Source organism: Falco naumanni, chromosome 5, assembly GCF_017639655.2.
Source record: "Falco naumanni isolate bFalNau1 chromosome 5, bFalNau1.pat, whole genome shotgun sequence".
Classification (NCBI taxonomy): domain Eukaryota; kingdom Metazoa; phylum Chordata; class Aves; order Falconiformes; family Falconidae; genus Falco; species Falco naumanni.
Window position 1 is genome coordinate 2,257,729 of NC_054058.1, and position 22,963 is coordinate 2,280,691.

A 22,963-nucleotide genomic window follows, 5' to 3' on the forward strand; every position below is an offset into this window, starting at 1 on the left:
TGCTTTTTTCACTGTCTTTTCAGTTTTATTCTTTTTTCTTTCCTGTGAATTTCAGATTGCTCAATATGAAATGTGTTTATTCTGTCTCTTTCACTAAGCTGGGTTATTAAAGTTCAGCAGCAAGTTACTGTTTTAAAAGTATCATGTAACTCAAGTTATTCTATATAATTTCTACTAAAGGTCATGGCTGATGGCAGCACAAATGTGTGTGTTCCTGGTGCTGGCTGTGATGACAAGGAGGACAGAAGTTCAGCAGCAGCGCTGGGAGATGTGAACAAACCTGTCACTTACAATGCGCACGCCCCCAGGTAAGCTGCGTTGGGTTCATGGGTCGACTCTTTCTTCACTGCCTTGTATTTGTGCAGGGTTTGTAGATTTGTGCTTCCTTTGTTCAGTACTCTATCTTTGTACATTTGATGATGTTGTCATGTTGGATTTCCATTTTTCTGATACAGTCTGATGCATATGGCTGGCTGTTGTAGGTTCTTCATCATCTATGCAGATGGTTCTGGAACCGAGCTCCTGCGGAGCAGCGATGTACACAAGTATCTGGCCGACGCCCATAGTGATCCCACTGCTGCCGTCTTGCAGGATCCTGTGCCAGAATGTCCAGGTAGGAAACTTTTCTTTTCTGACAAACTAATAATAGAAGTAATTGCAAAGGCAGAGTCAGAAGCTTCAAAACACTTATCTGGACAGGAAATCTGAAAATGTTTTTCTCCATGTAGGCAAGTGCCCACACTTCTGGCAGTGAAGCGTGGGGAAGAAGGAGCTGTGAAGGGATAAATGAACAAACAACCCACTCTCAGACACACAAACAAAAGCGATACTAAATGCATAGATACTCTGTGTATTTACCATCAAAAAACAGTGAATGCATCACAGTCTTCATTAATGATACAATTCTTCTTAGCAATGAAGACAATGATACTGTGATGTTGACCCTTAGTCTGGCTATTGGAAAGGATAAATAAATGTTATTAAGAAGATGGAAAAACATGACTGAAATAGGCGATGCCAATGGCCATAGAACATGGCACCAACCACCTCATAGTAGCAATGCAAGAAGTTACATCCTGAAATGATTGGTTATTATTGCAAAGTTAGTTGAAGACACTGTGTGTCTGTAAAACACACTGTGGCATAACAGGTAGATCCTAAGAAAACAAATGTATCTTTAAAAAGACAGGAATATATGGTTCCCCTGGGTATGGGGGGATGATAAGCATAGTTTGCTTCAAGCCGTAAAATACTAAGATATTCTTCTCAAAGATTTATATCATAAGCATTTCCCACCTACTACTCATACCAGTTTTGCCCATTTTTAAATGCTACTTCACTTCTATGCACAAGAATGACCGGTTCCCTGTTGCAGAAACTAAATGAAATACTTTTTCCATGGGAGAAGGAAAAGAGCAAGAGCACTGAGGGAACCAGAAAGATTCGGAAGGTGGAAGATCAGGAGGATGGAGAAGATACATGCCTAGTGAAAATCCCAGTCAAGAAAACTTACTCACAACCAGCAGTCGTTTGTAAGAGTAGCACACATTTCCAGCCTTCATACTCTATTTGTCACAATACTGACTGTAGTAAAAGGCTTCACACTTCTGGGTCATTGTGACAAAGTACCTCAGTGGGGTTACCCGTTCTGAAGGCAACCTATGGGGTAGATAGTAGTAGATCAAGTAGATTTTTCAGTTGGATTGGAAAAAAATTTTTGAAGAACGTTAACATTAATCAGAACAATAAAAAGAAATAGTCTCTAATGGAATCCATCCGGTGATCAGATTACAGCAAAGTGTAAAACACAGTGAAGAATTAGGCATGTTCTGAATATGATGTACTACTACTGAAATTAGTATTCAGTGAACATGGGTCAGTGGTCTGCTCTTCCTGCCTGGGATACTCCCCACACTGTGCCACTGAGCTGTTACCCAAGAATCGAAGCAAGTGGCGGAGGCAGCCCGTTGTTAAATACGGTCTGAGTAATCTGAACTTGTCCAGCTCTTCTGTAATCACTGCCAGGCTCCCATATTATCTGTAGCCATGAGGTATCACTTTTTCACGAGTTTTACCACTTGATAATACGATTTTTTTTATGCTTAGGTAAGTGTATTTTTCTGGAGGTCTGAGACACTTGGCCATAATTGTTTTTATTTGAACTGATTCTTAGTAAAATGTATCTTTGAACCAGGTGTTTTAAGTATTACTGTCCTCCGCCCTTTGGCTGAAGCCTCCCCCTGGGTAATGAAGAAAGAACCAGAGAGTATTGTTCCTCCAAATCTTCAGTCAAGGACCCAGGACACATTTTCTCCTCTTGAGGTATAATTGTTTCAAAATTACCTTTTCCTGCTTAAGCAGTAGGTGTTAGTCACTGTGGGGAAATGGAGCTCTAAACAATGTGACATTGTTAAGTTCAGTTTATTGAGGAGACAAAGTGAGGGGTAGGCTGTGTCAGGGAAAGTGTAGTCCCCTTGGGGGCTTAGCAATTGTAAGGGGAGTTCATCTTGCCATATGAAGAGGTTTTACAATAGATAAATTGTGCCCAGGAACTTTATTGGCTTTATTGTCTAGATCTATGATGCTATAAGGAGAGCATGTGCTTTTCAGCTGAGGCACACATTGCTGATATCTGCATGTAGGCAGTAATGTAAGTAGCCTCTTGCTCTTTTTACTTGTTCTTGTCTCTGTTCAGAGGAAGATCACAGGTCCCTCAGCCCAAACACATATCTGGAGGGGTCTCTGCATTGGATCCAAAGAGCAGACGTGCTTGCCAGTACCCATGCGAAAATGCCCTAATAAACTGCAAATCCGTCAGCTATTCCAGTATGAGCCACTCAGTGATGAACTAAGGGAAAAGCTGCAGCTTTCCCTCAAGGTAGTGCAATCGCATTTATTCATTCTTCCAGTAAGCAATAGAGAACAGACAAATTGGGTGACACAAAAAAATAATCTGCTACCTTTGAAGATCAATCAATATTTCACATCTAGACAGGTCTCTAAGAAGCAGCTCAGCTGTTTCGCTCATCTCTTGTGGAACATAATTTTCTGTGCTAATACGTGGGATCCTGTCCGGTACACATCACAGATAGTACACTAACAAATAGTTTCCTTGTTGTCATTACTGGTATCTCTTACTTTGCTTTTACTTTGCTTGGGGTTTGTTTTGCTTCACAAAGCCTTAAAAACGTAAATCTATTAAGTTGTACACAAATTTTTAAACCCCCATAATTCTACAGTTAACTTGGCCGCTAAGACACACTCTGGTCTTGGTTATGTATTTGTTTTCATAAATCAGTGTAGAATATTTCCAGGTTCAAGTCAGTCCTGTCACTCTATCCATGTCTAGCACATAGCTCTGTAGCCTCTTGACAGTGTGTGTCCATCCCTCATTAGTGGCTGGTTCATAACGAAGTGCGAGCTGCACCTCCTGTGCAGGTGTTCTGAGATGGAAACTGAAAGTGCTGCAGTTGATGCTTGACAGCAACTTTGGACTTCTCAGTGTTGGTATAAAACACTGATTTATTTAATTCACATTGTGAAGATGCTTTTAGAGGAGGTTTTAGACTTATAATCTCATTATCACTTACAGTTAGAAAATAATATAATGTGTTCTATAACATTGATTCAACATATTTTGATGATGGCATGGCAGACTGAATTTGGAAGTTAACAGCATATGAAATGTGTGAAGGTCGTAGCATGTTGTAGCCAGGTAGAATTATTTACACACACACACATATTACATTTCAAAGCAGACATGCTTGCAATAGAAAAACATTGACAACTGTTCAGCCTGGACATATTTGGGGCATGCCAGTCTATCAGAATTAAATTTTATCCTTTTACCCATCTATAAATAGATATAATTATTCTTAATTTGCAAACTGATCTTTCAAAGGCAACACTACAAAAACAAGTTCCACACCAAAATCGCAAGATAGGTCGCTCTATTGACCGATCTGTTGTTGGCTTTCAGAGAGAGAACAATGCTCTTGGTTACATGGGGATTGAAGAATTGCAATTATTGGCACTAAAGAAAACATTTGTAATAATTGTGTTAATGTGCAATGGAAATATCCTCGTTGCTTATATATAAATATTTAATTAATGTTTTTTTTCCAGAAAGAGTTATCTTAAATCTTTAGTCAAATAACTGAAAATTAAACTAAACTGTCAGAACTAAATCAAGATCTAAAGAAAAAAGTATTCTTCCTTTCTCTGTCTCCATTAATATTTAAGAGGTATAAAGGAATGAAAAAGAACTGGAACTGGGAACAGATTGCTCCTGCAAACCTTGTCTGTTCATAAAGCTCAGTACTGCCCGTAGCTCGTTAGCAGGGCGGTGGGTTAGGGCAGCCTGCAGTAAGGACCCTTTTTCCCCACCTAACTGATCCGTTAAAGCATGAAGTAGTGTGGGAGAAGAAAATATTTCTTTTCTGTAGCACTTAGTGTGATTCTGGCAAAGAAAACCTCTGTCTAAAAACAGAGCTTCAGACTTTTTTCCTGAACCCACATTTTCAATTATGATGTTGTAAACTTCCTTTTCCCCAACAGGAGATCAGACAGGAAGGAGCAGGAAGGAGATACAGATCACAAATGATGGGTTTTTAGAACACCTTTTATTCATGAAGCTGATCCTAATAATATAATTTATTATTATTATTATTAGCAGCAGCAGCAGCAGCTATTTCCTCAACACATTCCTTTATTCACTTACATAGTTTACTCAAAACGCTTGCATGCTTACTTGTACTTGCCTAGTGCAACAGTTGGGAGGCCAAACCCACCTGCCTGCGCAGAACCGAGGGGTCACACTGACACACCAGGGGCATCCAGACGGCTGTTGGATGTGCTCTGAGTCACGCTGTGGGTGCTCCTGTCTGCTAGTGGCCTGGTAGAGCTTCAGCAGACTCTTGGTGTCCTCAGTATGTTAGTCCTTGCAGATTCAGTAGTCTTGCTGTCTTCAGAGTCCTTGGTAAGCTTTTGCCTGTGACCTTCTCAGCATGTGGTCCTCCTCTCTTTGACCTGTTGGGTTTTTTTAAAACTATTTCTTTCTGCATACAAACCTTTAGATATCTATATAGCACACAAATTCACAGAAGGGGCCTTTATGACATCGAGAAGAAGCACATACATCCATTACTTCTAAAAACTCTTTTCTCTATATGTGTGCCCCTTAAGTCTACCTCTGCACAGAAGACATCTGCATCTTTCTTGTTCTTTTTCATTATTCCACCAGGAATATATAGACAACATTTTAAAGCAGGAAGATGAGCTGGAAGAGATGAATGTAAAAGAACCAAGAACAGAAGAGGAAAAGGCGAATGCTGCAAGGCTCCTTGAACTGGTTACGGTGAGAAAAAAAAAAAAAAAATTAACTACTTTGCATTGAAAGTGTCAGCCTTAAGACACATCACTATCTAAATAGCAAATGTTAGGGTAGCACAGTGCCAGCTCTGCTGTAGTTTAATGGTTAAGCAGAGCCACACTCGGCATCAGCTGGGCTACTGAACGGCACTGCTGCCATTTCTGGAGAAGCAATGCTCCAAGCAGTTCAAGAGTTTGGCTCTAGGGAATGATACATTCCCAAACACACAGATGAAAATTACTGAAATGTGTGTATACCCCAGCATTCGGAGGAGAATGTTTCCAGTCTGTTGTCATTGCAGCTGGGAGACTTGTATTTCAACCACAGCTGCCACCTCCATAGTGAGAGTTTAAACCCTGCTTTTGGGATAATCCAAAAACAATCTGAAGGAATATTGTTATTACTGCTGGGCAGCGTTCATATTTTTTGGAAAATGTGCTCTGCTAATTTGCACAAATAATCAGAGCACGACAAGAAAAGGGAGGGGTAATGGGAAAGATGGGTAAATAGGGGAGGAGGGACTTGGCAGCAGTCAGGAAGCAGTGAGGTTAGGGGGAGATGAGGGGGAAAAAAATTAGAAAAGTTCAAGCAGCATTAGTGGGTTAAATGAGTTAGGATGAATGAGAGACATGGCTTACCTTTTATGTAAAGTTATCAGTTCGCTCTATTTCAGTGCTTTAATTTTTTTCCTACAGCTTCCTTTAAATTTGGTACCTTGCATGATGTGATTTCACACATTTATTACTATTATTATAGTTTTTACTATTATTAACACTGTTTTCTTTTTTAGTTTAATTTAGGAAATACTTTATTTTCATTTAGTCAAATAAGTTGCATATAGTGAATTCAAACATACCAAATTAAAAAATCTGACATTTGAATACCAAGACCTAGCCACGTTAGTTTAAATATTCACTTACGTATGATCTGTCAGCCTTTCAAAAGTGAGCACACTCGCAAACAAACATCATCTTGGCCTTAGAGGCTACATTTTAAACTTCTCTCGACATGCAAAAACATTAGGAATGGGATCTTCCCAGTTTTAAATGTTGTTCTTTTCTTTTTCCTAGCTTTCTGGATAGATATGCAACTTTTTCTTTTTTTCCACTGTACAAGCTTAAAAAAGAACCCATGTAGTTCTAGAATTGTGACTCTAAACATTTTATCCATGTTAGCATTTTCATTTGCTGAAACTGAAGGCTATTTTTTTATATTAGAAGCTTTCGTATTTATATTTTTGCTCAGTATTTTCAAGTGACATACAAGTCTTAAAAAGAGAGTCGAGAAAAGAAGTATCTAGAAAAAAACTAGGAAGGAGCTCCCAACGTTTCTGGAAGGAGGAACACAGAGAGGTGATCTGTCCCTGTCCTCTAAGCAGACATTTATTTGCTTTGATGAGATCCAGGTGCTGAATCTCATGCTGCTTGGTTCCAATGGACTTATCTAGTGACTTAATTCTTGTTGATTATCGCTGCTACCACGAGCACGCTTCCCGGTGCAGACTGCACACTGGACAACTCTCTTCTGAGCAGTGGCGTCTCGGTGTGGGCGTGCTGTGACCCAGGAACCGCATCCCGCTCCTCCTAAGCCCCCGCTGTTCCCTCTGTTACAACCCAGACTGCCTGATCACGGGAACTGGGAACTCTTGTTTCCACTTAACTGCCTCAGGGGCAGCAGGAGAGCAAAGGAACAGCATAGTTCAGGGTTTCCCACCCCTCCAGTGCTTTACGGTAAACCAGCCAGCCACAAAAGAGCTGCTCAGTAACAAAGCCTACTAATTCCTGAACCATTTCCCATTCGGCTTGTTGTGCCCCTGACTTCTAGATCTGGTTCAAACCCTTTGAAAACCTAACATCAACTACATAAAATACAAAGCCACCTGTGAAGTAGACCATCAAGAAGGAAACAAAAGACCCGTGTGGACCAGGGAAATTGTACTTTGCTTTTTTCCCCAGCTCATCAACATTGAAATCCCTCCGTTCCGTGGGTGCGTTCTCGGTAGCAAGGCAGCACTTGTTAGGGTGGAAATCCCTCGAACAAGCTGCTGCTGGTGTCGGGTCTGTTTCTCACGTAGTCACTGTTCTTCCATTTTCAGGCCTTCCCCAACTGGGAGAAGTCAACCGAGAATCTCAGTGATACAGGTAATAAAAATTGAATACCTGTCTTTCAAAATTGTGAAATATCATAGTAGGTTTTGAAGTACTGTAGTATTATTTTAAAAGAAGGAAGGTAAAGGTTCATCTGTCCACTATGTAGGTGCTTCTGCGTGATTTTTACCGGTGATTAGAACTTGTTAGCATCAATGATTCAGTACCTCTAAAAACCAGTTCCTGTGTTTAGGTGTGTGTATTTGGCATTTTGACTCACATTTCCTCATGTATTGAGTTTTCTTAGGTGTAAGAACCAAGACAGTACTTAGTTACTTTTATGCAAGTACCAACTTCTCAGACAAGTTTTCCAAAGCAACTAGATAAACCCTGGTTATTTATTACACTTGAAAATCTGATCTCAATCCATCATGTGTTTTGATTACATCAACCTTGCTTAAGGGAAAAGATGGAACAAGGTAATAGCTTTCCCTCATTAATTTCTTTAGAAGTTTTCCTAAGATACATGTTAACTTTAATAAAAGTTTTCAATATGTACAAAAACATTAAGATGTTTGTTTCTTTTAAAAATTCTTCAGCCTTTTCCATACAGAAATCCACGTTATTCAATCCCATAGTGATACTACCCTTTTAAAGTGTTGGTTTTCTGCCCTTCCCACCTTGTCAAGGGTACCACTGCTTGTCGAAAAAAAAGCATTTTGTACAAAGTAAATGGAAACTGCTGCAACAAATGTTTGGTACGCAGTTTCCTGATTTAAATGGAGGTGCAGTTTTAACGTAACATTATTAATGAATAAGATAGCAGGGAAGAAAAGCTCTTTAAAAGACATAAAAATAGAAAAAGCAGAAAAAGTATATTTTATGGTGAAAAAGCTGACCCAAACCCCCCATATTTTGAAGTCTGCAATTACATGATTCCCAGAATACTAAAGAGATATTGCCATAGTCACATCATCTCTCTCAAATACTCCGATCTCCCAAGGTTTGCCACAGAAAATTGTTTTCAGCTAAGGCTTGGGACTCACAGTTTAGGTTCAAAGCATGAAGTAAATAATACATTTTACAAAAGATGTCAGAGGACAGGGAAACTCTTTATTAAAGCCCCAGAGCTGGTAACAATCTTAAATATGGAAAAATTGGCTTTTCTCCATTTATACATATTGAACTAGTAGTTCCTTCCGTAAGAATGTTGATTATGGCTACTTCACAGCCACAATTAAGCTCAGCTTAAGTAAGCTGAAAGTAATAAAGGTCCCTGAAAGCCCACATTATTTTCTTCAGCTGGAGATAGAGACTTGGAACGTTTCTCCCCAGTCAGAAAGTAGCTGAATGTCAGCAACTTTTCCTATTCACAGGTATTTGGTATGAACTTAACCTGCTTCTGGTGCTTTCTACATTGAAGGGAATTAATTTCCTATCTGTTAATGTTCTGAACTTGATTTTGGAATGAAGTTCTTTCTGCCTCTTCCTTCACAGTAATAAAGAATCTGTTAGGTTTTCATCAAGTGACAGAAGGATGGGTTTTATTCAGAACGCTTAGCAGTGCTTAGCAGAACGTGCACATTCAATAATCCTCTTTACCCTGCAGCTCACGTAACTGAGCTGTATGAACAGGCAGTGGCTTCTCATCGCCAGTGTCACCCAGAGGAGACAATCACTAAGCAAAGCGAGGACGAGCAGCAGAGGTTCAGGTAGGACAGACCAGTGAGAACTGGTGCAAATGTAAATAACTCGAAGGATGGAACGAAGCACGCAGGCAAGGCAGCCGACTTTGCTGACTGTCGTCATGGACTGGGACCCAGATCTCTAGATACACGTCATAATGTTTTACTAGCTTTTCTTATGATTATATTGTCCCTCTGTGCCTGTCTTTCCATATCTGAGAAAGATACCTCAGAGTTTGTTGGAGAAGGATTTTCAGGGTTTCTTTGATTGACTAATGTAATAAAAATGCAGATATGAGTGACCAATTTTGTGCAAACCATACAAGCCCGAGTCAGGCATCAGCTGAGATGTTAACATACTCGTATATAAGAACTCTACAGAGCATTTTCCTTCCAGCTTTACCCTGTAAATATTTTTGTTTTTTCAGAACATAATGCTAGTTTTCTCATTTTCACTGCTTTTTCTTTCCTGATCATTCAGCCCAGAAGGAGTACCACCAGTGTCCAAGTGGCAGAGCAGACTGGAAGAACACAGGTAGAAGTTACTTATTTTATGAGCCAACTTAAATCTGCTTTTGGAAAGACTGTTACTGATTTCAGCAGGTCTTGGGTAACGATCCAATGGTTCGCTAGCAACTATTGGGGTGTTCTCTGCAACAGAAATGCTGAATGGGTGGTTTGAGTCTCTCCCATTTATTTCAAAACCTGGCAGTGTACTGTTAACGTATGCTATTCAAAGCAAGGCTGAAGTCCCAAGTCCTGTGTTCTGTTTTCTGGTTCTGCCACCAGCATGAAAAATCGGCTGGGATTTGTAGAATACCCAAATTTTAACCTAAAGCATCAGTGTTTGAAATATTAATATAACTGCTTTTCCAAATAGAACCGCAGACGCATCGATCTCGTGGTGGTGTTTGAAAGCTTCTCAAAGCAAACCTGTCACAGCTCTCTCAGCCTCTCCTCACAGGACAGATCCTCCAAGCCCTTAGTCATCTTTGTGGCCCTTTTGCATATGAGGATGCTCAGAAACTACTCCACATGTGGTGGCACCAGTGCTGGGCGGAAGGGAAAGCTTTACCACCTGGGCACACTGTTGATTCATGTTTAATGTGGTGTCCACCAGGACTCCTAGGTCCTTCTCTGCAGAGGTGCTTTCCAGTGGTGGGTGGTGGGGGCTTAAATCCCCCATGAGGAGCAGATGTTACGAACGTGAGGCTTCTTCCAGTTGTCTGAAGAAAGCAAAGCTGATCTACCTTCCTGATCAGCTGGTCTGTAGCAGACACTCACAACGATGTTCTCCACGTTGGTCTGCCCACTAATCTTAAGGTGTGAGCCCTCAGCTGGCTCGTCAGCAGAGCTCCGTGCTTTCCGCCTGCTCTCTTGCATACAGGGCAGCTGCCCTCCTTGGCCTGCCCTTCCGAGCGAGGGAAAGAGAGGGAAAGCTGGGAAAGAAGGAGATCTAGCAAGCCATCGGGGTAGAGGTGCAAGCTATAGTCACCCCCATGGATCCAGCGGTGTCCCGTTGGTCCACAGTCTTTGTTCACGTCGGGGCAGAGGGGGTGCTCCAGATGCCCGCTGACTGTTGGGTGGTACAGCCTTTTGTAGGGTGTTCAGGGGGGTCGTTTCCCAGACAGTGTCACTCCGTGGGGCACAGGGGATCAGTGCAGAGCTAGGGGTGATGCTCCATGTCTAGGCAAGTTCCTCACAGCAGCGTGGCGTGTCCTTGCCCCTGGCCAAAGACAGATGTCGGGCAGCTGTTGGCTTCTTACCTGTTTGCAGCTGTGAAGTCTTGCAGGAGCTCGGCTGGCAAGCTTTGAGGCATCAGTCTGAGATGCAGTCTTCCACAGGTGTCCCTCCTGTTCACATCACCCCTTCCTCTGCTCCGTCACTTGATTGTCGGGGCGTCGCTGCAGAGCACGCTGTGAACTGCAGGATACACGCTCTTGGTTTAGACCTTGGAAATGCAGCTGCATTTGCAAGGACATTTTAGGATGTAAAACATGTGGGCAACAGGCAAACTCATTATCTTTAAGGGCAAACTCATTGTCTTAAGAAGAACCTTAAGGTTAGGGTCATCCAAAAAATCAGCGCCTTACTAAAGCAAGGTCCATTTCGCCACATTGGAACATTCTACTTTGAGAATTACCTGTACCTCAATTTGCTATTTGTAAAATATTTCTTATGGTAGTTGTGAGGCAGGTGCTGTAATCCTCAGCTTAGAAGTGCTTTTACAGGAGGAGATGTGTGTAAAAGCATAAAGAAGTTTGTAACACCGAAAGCTGTAGTTAAGGCTGACCCTAAATTTTAGTTCTAATCCCCTTGATTTCACTTGCTTTCAAGTTTGTAAAAAAATGTTCTTTATCTCCCAGTCATGAATGATGAAGCTGTTCGATAAGTTCACGAAAACAAATCTATATGGATGCTTCAAAACAGCATATATCGCTAAAGATGTATGTTTTACAATCCAATATATGAATTTTCCTGAGAATTTCTGCTCAGGTGTAAATTGAGTCACTGGATTTCAGTCTGCAGATACGGTAATTTACAAAAACATGTGGAAAAAAAATAGGAATAATCTCAAAGCCACTATTATTTGAGAGAAAAATATGATTTTTCAAAAGTAAATTTACAGATTCTTAGTCTGTGGAGACAGATAATTGTATCACTCCTTTATATAATTCTTTAGTATCATATAAAAACCTTCTTATTTAGCATTGTGCATTAAAACCATTATCACTTTCACTTCTACAGGAGAGGGCTTTGTGAATCTGAGAGAATGTCAAATTCCTCAGTGTAATCCAAGCAGGACTGTTTAAAGAATTAAAAATATGTATTTAATTTATGTTGAAATAGAAAACTTGACAAATGAACTAGGATTAACATAGAGTTATCAGTAACATACTTTCATCCACAATAGAATTAAAGTAATTATATTGACAGCTGTTTAGGTCATTTGTTATGTCTTAGATTAAACAATTACTTGAAATGGTGATGAACTAATATTATCAGAAACTTGGTTTTTCTTCCTTATTTTTGTGAAAAGTTAAATAGCAATTCAAAACTAAGTTCTGTTCCATACTACTTCTTAATTACTTGGACCTGCATGAGATAAAACCTTTTATAATTTCAGGTTTATATTTTAATACTGTTTTAATGCATTTTACACTGTTTTTCGTACTACTTGAAGAATCACTTTAAAAATATATATCTGAGTAGCCAGCACCCAAGGACATCATAGGCAATTCTGGCTCTAAAGCCAGTGTCAGAACTGCCAGTATGATGAAGAGTGATAATTTCATGACTGTTACTAGACACTGCAAGTCACTGCAGCTGTGGCTGTGTAACACTGGACAAAATCAAGCTGAAAGCATAACTGGTCTCTGGCGAATTTTGCCTTCAGAACTTCGAACAGCTTTTTCTGTAGCCACAGAGCCCTCAAGTTTTTCCGTGATAAAATCAGGAAATGAAGTTGCTTGTGTTATAAATCTTAGCAATGCATCTGAAATACCAGTTCTCATGTTTAAATGTTTGTTGGAAGGTTGGAAAGACACTACTGGTGGTCTCAGACACGTTCTACAGGATTTAGAGAACTGGAGCCCGCTTTGGGGAGGGGCCCCTCACAGCAGCCACCCCACTGTCCGTCTGCATTTTGGTCAGCGCCTCCATAAACCGTACCCGCCGTGTCTGAGGACATCATCTGTGCACGGCAGACCAGCCCCTTCTTGCTCTATCCCAGAGGAAATTGCCCACTATGAGTATTACTCGATGTGATTAACCAGAAAGAAAGAAAAAAAAGCCACTTGCCTTTATCAATTCCATTCCTCAATGTTTTAAACATAATACTGAAAAACAGGGTGGGCTCAGTTATAATGCTTTTTTCTTTCTTTTCTTTACCAACAATGTTAAAATCTAGGAGAGAACTCGATGAAGAAAAGAAGTCCTTAATGGCAATAAAAAACAAAATAATTCCTCCCTATTTTGAATCAGAATTTGGCCAGCAGTTTTTCCTGAGAAAGGTAATGCAGCTGACAGCGGGATGAGTTTGTGTTGGCCGGGTGGTTTCTGCCGTACTCCCGCAAGGACAGCTGTGGGGTTACCCCTCAGCCTCCACTTATCTCAGGAAACCGTTACAGAGGACAGGCGTGGCGGAATTAACGCTGGGAATCCTGTGCCCTTGTCAAAGGAAGCATGGCTTGGAGGTGGTATATGTTTATTGAGTAGAAACTCTGGAGAGAGTCTCATCCAGAGCAGAAGCTGAAGCCCAGGACTGTGCCCCTACCCCTCAAAACCCTCCCTGCTAACTGGAGAGGGGGGTGGCAAGACCGGGCCCCGGGTCAGGGTTGGCCTTGGGAACTTCCTGTTGTCATCTCACCCAGTAAATGCTGTAAGTTTATAAAGCATGCTTAAAATGTACTCCTGAATCTGAGGTATACTTAGGGATATCTTTTTCTATAGTTACCACTTCGGTTATGCTTATTTGTTTCCTTTGCACCACTTCTCGGGGCTGTTTGGTTGGTTTTTTCCTTTTTTAGGGGGGAGGTACGGGGGCAGGGGATGGTCTCTGCTGGTTTTTTTTCCCTAAGTGTTTAGTGGGCAGACCTAAGCCTTCTTTCTTACTTTTTCTCTAGTTTCCTGATGTGGAAGCACTGTCTATGGAACTTCCTCCAGTTCAAAAGAAGGAAAGTGTGAATTTCCCTCTAGAGACAATCAAAAATCCCAGTAGAGGTAATCTACATTTTAGTATAGTCTTCATTGTTTTACCCCGTTGTCTCATTTCATGTTGCAGTTAAATGTAAGTTTCTATTATCTGACCCCGTGTGTTCCCGGTCAGTTTGACACGTGACCTACTTGGACCGCAATGGCTGTGTCTATTCTGATACATGAAACATTCCCAGGAGCATCCCCGACACAGATCCACCAGCACAGGTGTCTAATCCAAACTCGGTCTCCCAAAACAGGGTGGCCTTTTTCCTGGCCAAAACTTGGGTACCCACGGGTGGGTCTGGGGAGACTGCTGAGCCGCACGGTCAATATCATACCAGAGTTCCAACAAGTTAGCAGTATAGCTTAGCGTGTTCCAGTCTGCGGGAATGTTCCTGCTCAATCCACTAATATAAATGTGGTCTGTGAGACTTCTGGATTTAGCATGTGAAAGGAGCCTTTGCAGACACGTTGAGTGTGGAAGCACCTCAGGCTTCGGTTGCAAAACTGAAAATTGTGCTATGAGTGAGGGGTGGATGGATGCAAAATGCTGGAGAAAAACTTAAATGGCATAAACATTAATTGGGGTGGATGAGCAAGAACCGAGGAGGCCAAGTTTCGAAAAAGGTTGTAAGACTTTAGTATGACTGTAGGGAAAAAAAAAAGAAAGGGTGATGGAATTCTGAAACTCAGTGGTAAGAGGGGCAGCTTGAGGACTGGGACAAAAGCACTACGGAATGGAAACGTGCAGGCCAAGGACAGTTTGGAGAATGTAGGAGGAAAGCAGTGACTGGATGACGAGGAGCAGTGAAAGAACCATCATCTTAGGTCTGAGCTCTACAGCATTGAGAGGGATGCTTCAGTTCTGTTTGAAAAGCAGCCCTGTCAAGTTACTGAGGTCATAGAGAGATTAAAAGTCACAGACAGCAAAGAATCGCATCAGGGAGCAGTCCTCCCTAGGGCTTTATCAGCCCCTCACTCATTTCTGTATTTCCTCATTTTGCAGTCACCAGAAGGTGTGTGGGGGATTGCCCGTTAGCCCTTCATGGCTTACTGCTCAGTTAGCCAGAGAACAAGAAATGATACAATGAACTAATCGCGGTTTGGGGCCCTGGTGCCCAGTGGAGCACATGCAGAATTCACCCAGCCTCTCACGGTCTGAGGCAGCTCTCAAGGGCTGTCTAAGTTAAAGTGTCAAAGACTTTGTGATTTATTTTTTTCATGTGCTTATGAAAATGATGAAGATCATGACAAACCCTTGTCACAGTATTCCATTATTTTCCCTTTAGCATCTGAATGTCGTGGTACCCTGAGTGATTCCTCACCTTCACCTGGCCTTCCACTGCAGGCTCATTCCGAACAAAATGAAGATCCCAGCAGCATGACAGGTAAAGCTGCCTTCCAGAATGTAGTTAGGAGGAGGTTAATATCTATCTTCTTATAACTTTTGACAAAATATTTACAACAGAGATTTAAATCCCCCCCTTTCTGTTCAACATTCTGAATACCTCTGACTGCAAGACTGGCAGAAGGGAGGAGAGGTATAAAACCAGTAGGAGAGATTCTCCCCTTCAGCCTAGGAGACTGCTGTAATGACACAGGGATGATGGGGATGGTGGAACTGCAAAGCCAAGAAGTAATTTCTCAACTAAATTATTTGCACAATCCAATTTTTCCTGCTCGTTAAGGCCTGTAACAAAAGACTATAGAACAGTTTGCTGTGGTTAAATGGTCTTTGCTGTTTAAACATCCCCACTGAGCTTTCCTGTCCTTCCCATGTCTACTGTCGTTCACTCTGTTTATGCATCTGCTGGTGGTGACAGCCTGGGATGAGCACCACTGGAGAGCCACCAGTCTGTGTTAATTAGCCCCAACCTCTGGCTCTCACAAGGCCACACCAGCTGAGCTTTGGCAGTGCTTACTTGCAGAATCTACCCTTGCGTCCCATAGCTGCAGCTTCCCTTCTCCCCTTCCTTTCCCCTGCAGACATACTGGTACCCGTTCCTAATAATGAGGCTCTGCAAAAGCTGTTGCCTTCAAACGTCCTCAGTTTCCTCTGTTATTTCCGCGTAGAGCCTGGGGAGGTGCACTGATCTGTCCTTCCAGAGCACAGGGGAGGTGACGAAAGGAACAGCAGCGGGGGGTGGGAGGGGGAGGGGGAGGTGCCAAAACCACACTAATTTCTAATGTGAAAGCATAAATGTTCCTTACCTTTAGGCAAAGCAGGATGCTAGGGGTTTTTCCCTAATGTCCATGCTTAGCTTTTTGGGTTTTATAAGCTCTGGGCCACTCGCTGTGCAGATGGGGAGCGCCTCCCTACCCCCTGCAGTTCTGTCCTCTGGAAATAGGAGGGGACTCCAGAGGAGGTGCTATTCCCAAAAAATATTTATGCCTCCCCACAATGACTGACTGTCCAGACTTAGCATTCCTGCTGGACAATGCCTAACAATGGCAGAAAAAATGGCAAGAAAAATAAAAGAAAAAACAATTCTCTTCCATACAAAATGTTGATCTAGATGCTGACCTGGGGTGAGAAGACAGCCACCATAATTGTCTCGTGTCTTCCCTTCAGCAGTTACGACTTTACGATAAACTACACAAGTCTTAGGCTGTCGAGCAAAAGAAGTTATATTTAAATCTAAGTTGCCGTGGCCATCCCTGTGCTCAGTCGATCTCCGTGATGCAGTAGAGCAGAATTAAAGATTAAAAGACAGCTGAGATCACGCCCCTGAGTCAGCAGCAGACAGGCCATCCCTATGAACGGCAGTAAATCCTGCTGAGACACCAGGCTGCCGGGCTGGCAGCGCCGCTGCGGGGCTGGGCTGGGCGTTGTTGTGACAGGGGGCACAGGTTGGGCCTGGCCAGCCCGGGGTTCTGCACGGTCCCACAGCTGATCGGGTGCCTCGCAGGGATGCTCTGGGATAGCAGCCGCCTCCATTTTCACTTTAGTGCTTGGAGTTTTGGACCTCCTCTACTGCTTTTAATCATTTTTGGTTTTATCTTCATTGCGAGTTTCCACTGAGATGCTTCCAACTAATTATTCTAATAATTCTAATAAATAAGTTTTCATAATCAGTACAACTTTACTTATTAGATTTTAATTACTTGCTCGTATCAGGGGGTTCCTTAATGCCTTTCTTGACCTCTTAAATAAAAGTGAGACGGATTCTTCTGTCATTGCTAATCAAATGCTTTCATAGAAAACAAAATCTTACCTAAAGAAGAACTTGAGGATTAGGCTGACTATGATGTTTAGTTTTTCATGCTTTTGGAAATCTTTCCTTTCCAGACCTACACAAGGCGGCAAGATCACAAGAGACACCCTTTCAACGTAAAGTTCAGAGTCTGCTGGTGAATGCTGCAGGACAGCCAAGAAAAGAGAAAGTGAAATTACCGTCATCCCTTCAGGGGGGAAAACCAAACTCCATACCAAATAAAAAGGTAAAGTAACATCTTTTTTGTTAACATTAATATCATTTCTCTTGCATAAAATCCTCACTCTGGAGCAATACTGGAAGGTATTTTGGATCTGTTTACTGAAACAGCACTTGCAATTTGTGTATAAGTTTACTGGCAATTCTATAAGTACCTTCCCTCTCAACTGCTCGGCCAGACTTGTGTGCCCAAAGCATGGTTGTGCACCAGCACCCGTGTGGAAGCTCTGACTTCCACAGGAGCAGAGGTTCCCCCCATTCCACCTGAGACATCTCAGTGGCTTAACATGGCTGAAAACTCAAACCAGTATAAATTTGCCAACAATATTTGAAGTGCCTCTTTGGTTTTTACTCAAATTAGGATGTCTTTTTTGTCATTCTTCAGGATGACTGGGCAGAGGTCAAACGTAGGTTAAGTAACTCTGAACCTAATTCGATGGCCACCAACTTTCTTTGCTGTCTAACATTTTAATTCTGTTTGCAAAGATAGAAGATCCTGTCGCAGGAAAGGTCAACACATCTTCTCTTGCAACGAGACAGCATCTCAGTGGCTTCTTCCACCTCATTCCGCCCAGAGCGACGCTTGGCGTGCTAAGGGAAGGCTGCACCTATGCAGCCACTGTGATCCTGAAGAACGTGGGTGTGAACTTCTCAAGGTTAGTTTGAATTTCTAGTACCTTGGGTTTTAACTGTCCAAAGATGCATTGTTTGTTAATTGTCAACCTTTTGATCTGATTAGCATGAGATTAAAAATGGTATTTTTATGTTTGGAATAATTTGATAATGACCGACTAGATAGAGGAGATAATATTAGAAATACTTCAGCGTTGTTTGCATATTAGTGCATGTTTGCAGGAAGGACCAGCAGGTGCTGTTTGCATAGTCCTGGCCTGTCACGGATGATTTACTGGTTCTTATTGAAGTTCACATGTTCAGGGACCAAAGTCTTTCATGGTAACAAGTGTTACACTTGGCAGGGGAGGTGGTGCTGGACACTGCAAGTCAGGCTAAACAGGCAGAGCTGTATTCAGGCAGCTTGGGAACAAGCAGGGGATGAGGATGAAATAAAGCGTTTGTGTGTGCACACGTTTCCCTTCATTAGCATCACCACTGTCAGAGCGGGGGCAGAATAGCACTGCACTGCGTTCCAAAGGGCGAGGAGAAGTAAGTCCATCTGTAGCTCTGCAGTCCAGCAGATCTTCTCGTGCCCTGCATGACAAATCACAGGAAAGTACCATGCCCAGCTGTGGTTTAAGGAATATATAAATACAGCAAGAAAATGCTTGTGATTGTACTAGAATTCCTCTTCTGAGTGACTGCACATGTGGTCAGTCAGTCAGTCCGGCACCAGCACCGTTGCAGCAGCTTTACATTAGCTGTATCAGGCAGGTGTGCTTAGGACACCTGTCCCCCAGGTGCCATACGTGTGACAGAAAGGAGGGCAGGGCATACTGCTCCTGCTCAGTTTGCTCAGCCGCGCTTGCTATATATGATGTACCTTGCTGTATATGATGTACCTTGCTTTTTAGCTCAAAGGAGAGCCAGCAACAACAGTCTGTAAGCCCTTTGAGCTTTTGGGCTTCCACGTAAGGTCTGTCACTTCAAACCAGCTGAATTTAAATGGTTATAATCCCACCAGATGTTTTCTGGAACTGCAGTACTTGGTGGGAATGTGTCATTTCAGATGGCTCAAAAGCCCCAAAGCCAGACCCAAGCTGTGTTCCAAAACAGCTATTCCCACCGAAGTTTTCCAATGTCAGCCTCTTGTGCCCACCTATCCTCAGTTACCTCCGGCAGCTGGAGAGGTTCTTGGCTTATTTAGCAGTTAATGGGAAGCTGCTATTTAGACCAGTGTCATCCATTTGTCTTTTTTCTGCTGGATGCACAGGTCCCAGGAGAGGGAGCCTAACTGAGTGCATGGAAATAAACACCCTACTGGCATGTTGGTCTAGACATTCAAAAGCTGGTTCCTCTTAGCACTGGTGATCAGTAGTCTTTATTTTTTCCTGCAGCATTAGCACTAGTTAAGGAAAACAGCAAGGAGGGCATTAAACATTCTTGGACCTGATGTGCTGCACCTTCTGGGTGCTGTTTCTTTGGTGTTCTCCTCACATGAGCAAGCACCTGCCCACCTTCCCTTTTCTGGCTGCAGGGGACCTGCAGTTTGCTGTCCCCTTTAGAAAAAGGCTCAGGAGACGTGTCACAGAGACACTACCTATCTCAGCAGTCACAGCACCCCTTTACTGTGGTGCCACAGTGGTGGAATGAAATAAACATTTACGTCTGACATTTGTTGTTCCTCCTCTTCAGGTGGCTAATTATCACCAAAAGAGGAGCTCACAGACTTACCTTACTGGGATCATCATGATCTCTTCCACGTACCCCACTCTAGGGAGTACCTCCGAAATCCATTCAAGACCAGCTGAGAGACTGCTGTACAGCTGCTTCCATCAGGAGGGATGGCAGAGATGCTTCTGGTTTTTTAGATCAGCCTAGTTAGATATGGCAACAAAGAGACATTTTTTCTTTTAATGCACATTTAAGCATGATGGTGCATGCCTTGATAAATGCGCAGATCACATGCCAACACCCTAGAGCTCAAGATGTGCACATTACTTTTTTGTGTGTGTGTTTGTGCCCAGGCCCTAGATGTAGACAGTCAAGGAAAATACCGTCATGATTCTGATAAATTCAGCTCACCTTTTAAGCCTTCCGCTTCATGCGTTGAGAGGAGAGCTAAGTGACCAGCTGCGGAGTGAAGCAGAACGTGCTCGGGCAGGGGCATGGCCAGTGGTGGGCAATTCTGAGCCACATCTGCCTCATGCTGAAGCCAAAACTTTTCCATGACAGTGTCAGTAGTTACCTATGTGCCTTCCAAATTATCCATACCATAGCCTGAACCTGTTGGGACATCCTGACAAAAATCAAGTCCTGTTTCTCATAGCAGCCAGCACTCCAGAGAAGGTGCCAGAATTCTGACAGCCAGTTTATAAGTCTCCCAGGGCTTCCCATACGATGGAGCCGTAAAATAGGGATGCCTCTTGTAATGCCTTTCCCTTAACAGCTTCTGGTGCAGGTGCATGCTGGTAACTGTTGTTCAGGTGTAAATGAAAGAAAAAAAAAAAAAAAAGGCAGGATAAAGTCCAGAGCCATGCAAAAGCAGAGGTCGTATCTGCTCTAATTTCTTTAGAGATTTAGACAGTGGAAGTTGCTTGCACAAAGGGATGCAGAGACATGAAGCAATCAGTGAGAAATAAGTGAAACTACTGCCTTAGTGGTTACTATGAAATTAAAGATTTTTTACACATTTTTATCAGTATCATGCTTTCTGCAATAGAATGTATCAAAGGAGATTAGATAAAGATCATTAAGGACTTCTGGGTGTGCAACACCCATGTGTTTGCCAAGAAGATGTAATTTGTACTTCAGCTTCCTTTGGGTATGCAGGCTTAGAACGCTGATGTTTCACACCCTGCCCCAAGGACCCATTCTGTTCTGTGTCACATTCTGCCAAGCTCTTTGGAAACTGACTTTGGCCCATTAACCTGCTCCTTTGGGTGTTTTTGTTGGAAACCTGAGCCTTGGCAAGAGGCTCAGGAGTACGGCTGTAGCCCAAGTTGCCCACTGCACGGGAAAGACAAGCTGACACCTGCTGCCGCGTGCACAAGCGGAGGAAGAGCAGCCAGCCTGCTTCCAGCAGTGCCTTCTCCCTGCCTGGAGCAGTTTCTGCCAAACTGATTCTCTTTTCTTTCTGACAGGTTCCGGGTGAAGCAACCGCCTCCGCACACAGGACTGAGAGTGCTGTACACACCGGGACCTGTAAGTTACACAGATGACCTCTGGGGGTTTTCCTGGCCTTAGCTGGCCCTCCGGCCACCTAGGGGTCCTCTCGCACCAGCTGCCTGGCAATAGCGCTGGCAGGGTCCATAATTAGTTTAAAGTTATTTGAAGTGATGCTGCCTTCCACTGTCCCTCTGCTGCCTTCAGCCGAGCACGCTGTGCTCCCAGTCTCAGAGCCTGCACCAGCACGCAGGAGGATAAACATGGTCAGTCCAGTGGAAAGCAGCAGGTCGAGCATTAAGGATAGAGAGCTTTCTTAAAGCAAACACTGCCTCTGAGCTTTCCCATCATTTGTAATCTTACACCTGTATCTCTTGTCCTGCTACCTTCAAGAGTTGAACCTAGTAAACCCTTGTCACAACCATTTCTTCTCCTGCTGTTCTCCACCTTAAGTCTTTCATCTAGCAGAGCACCATAGCATGTGATAATTGTCCCATTAAGTAGGAAGCTTTCATGCTTCCTGCTTTTGTTCAGTCTCTCTCTTGACCTGTGTTTTGTATCTCAGTAAATATTGTGCTGACCAGTATCCCTGCAGCATCTGGGTAACGCCAGGCACTATCCTTGCCAGTGCTTTTACAGGTACAGGATCAAGAAGCAATGGCTTGTGCCAGGAGGCAGTGCCAGAGTGTGAGGCACACCTAGTTCAGAGCCCTAGCCACAACTCTGTATTTAAAATCATAGAATCATAGAGCAGTTTGGGAGAGGTGACCCAAAGATCATCTAGTGCAACCCCCCAGCCATGAGCGGGGACATCGACCAGGTTGCGTTGCTCAGAGCCCTGCCCAGCCTGACCCTGGATGTTCCCAGGGATGGGGCAGCTACCACCTCTCTGGGCAGCCTGTGCCACCGTTTCACCTCCCTCACTGTAAAACCATCTTCCTTATATCTAGTCTGAATCTACCCTCGTTTAGTTTAAAACCATTTCCCCTTGTCCTAATGCAACAGGCCCTATTAAAAAGTTCATCCCCATCTTTCTCATAAGCCCCTTTACGTATTGAAAGGCCACAATAAGGTCTCCCCGGAGCCTTCCCTTCCCCAGGCTGAACCCCAGCTCTCCCAGCCTGTCCCCATAGGAGAGGGGCTCCAGCCCTCTGAGAATGTTCATGGCCTCCTCTGGACCCGCTCCAACAGGTCTGTGCCCTTCTTATGTTGGGGGCCCCAAGGTGGAGGCAGCGCTGCAGGGGGGTCTCACCAGAGCAGGTCAGAGGGGCAGAGCCCCCTCCCTTGCCCCACTGGCCACGCTGCTGGGGATGCAGCCCGGGATACAGTTGGCCTTCTGGGCTGTGAGTGCACATGGGCAGCTCGTGTCCATTCTTTCATCCACCAGTACCTCCAAGTCCTCCTCTGCAGGGCTGTCATCCCCCATCCCATCATCCCCCAGCCCGTATTGATGCTGGGGTTGCCCCAACCCAGGTGCAGGACATTGCGCTTGGCCCTGTTGAAGCTCACTCAGGCCCACTTCTTGAGCTTGTCCAGGTCCCCCTGGATGGCATCCTGTCCCTCAGGTGTGTCAAAAGCACCACTCAGCTTGGCAGCATCTGCAAACTTGCTGAAGGTGCACCCGATCCCACTGTCTGTGTCACTGATGAAGATATTAAACAGTAACTGGTCCCAGTACGGACCCCTGAGGGACACCACTTATCGCCAGTCTCCATCTGGACATTGAGCCATTGACCACTACCCTGCAACCAATTCCTCATCCACCAAACAGTCCACCCATCAAAGCTGTATCTCTCTGATTTAGAGGGAAGGATGCTGTGGGGGACCGTGTCAAAGGCCTTACACCGATAGATAGCTGGAATAATTTCTCTTTTCCTCTCTACTCATCCGTCCCTTTTGTATCTCCCT

General features: G+C 43.5%; 1 protein-coding gene across 1 annotated transcript in view; it reads left to right on the forward strand.

Annotated features, from left to right (window-relative positions):
- The window catches only part of SPAG17 (sperm associated antigen 17), a 111,783-nt gene that overhangs the window by 82,388 nt on the left and 6,432 nt on the right, over positions 1-22,963 (forward strand). The window contains exons 32-45 of the mRNA XM_040594990.1: positions 181-308; positions 483-613; positions 2,195-2,322; positions 2,696-2,878; positions 5,243-5,356; positions 7,467-7,512; positions 9,068-9,170; positions 9,625-9,678; positions 13,054-13,156; positions 13,769-13,865; positions 15,131-15,229; positions 17,131-17,282; positions 17,762-17,931; positions 21,034-21,094. Of these exons, the coding sequence (XP_040450924.1) occupies positions 181-308; positions 483-613; positions 2,195-2,322; positions 2,696-2,878; positions 5,243-5,356; positions 7,467-7,512; positions 9,068-9,170; positions 9,625-9,678; positions 13,054-13,156; positions 13,769-13,865; positions 15,131-15,229; positions 17,131-17,282; positions 17,762-17,931; positions 21,034-21,094 (1,569 nt within the window). The remainder of the gene's footprint in view (positions 1-180; positions 309-482; positions 614-2,194; positions 2,323-2,695; positions 2,879-5,242; positions 5,357-7,466; positions 7,513-9,067; positions 9,171-9,624; positions 9,679-13,053; positions 13,157-13,768; positions 13,866-15,130; positions 15,230-17,130; positions 17,283-17,761; positions 17,932-21,033; positions 21,095-22,963) is intronic.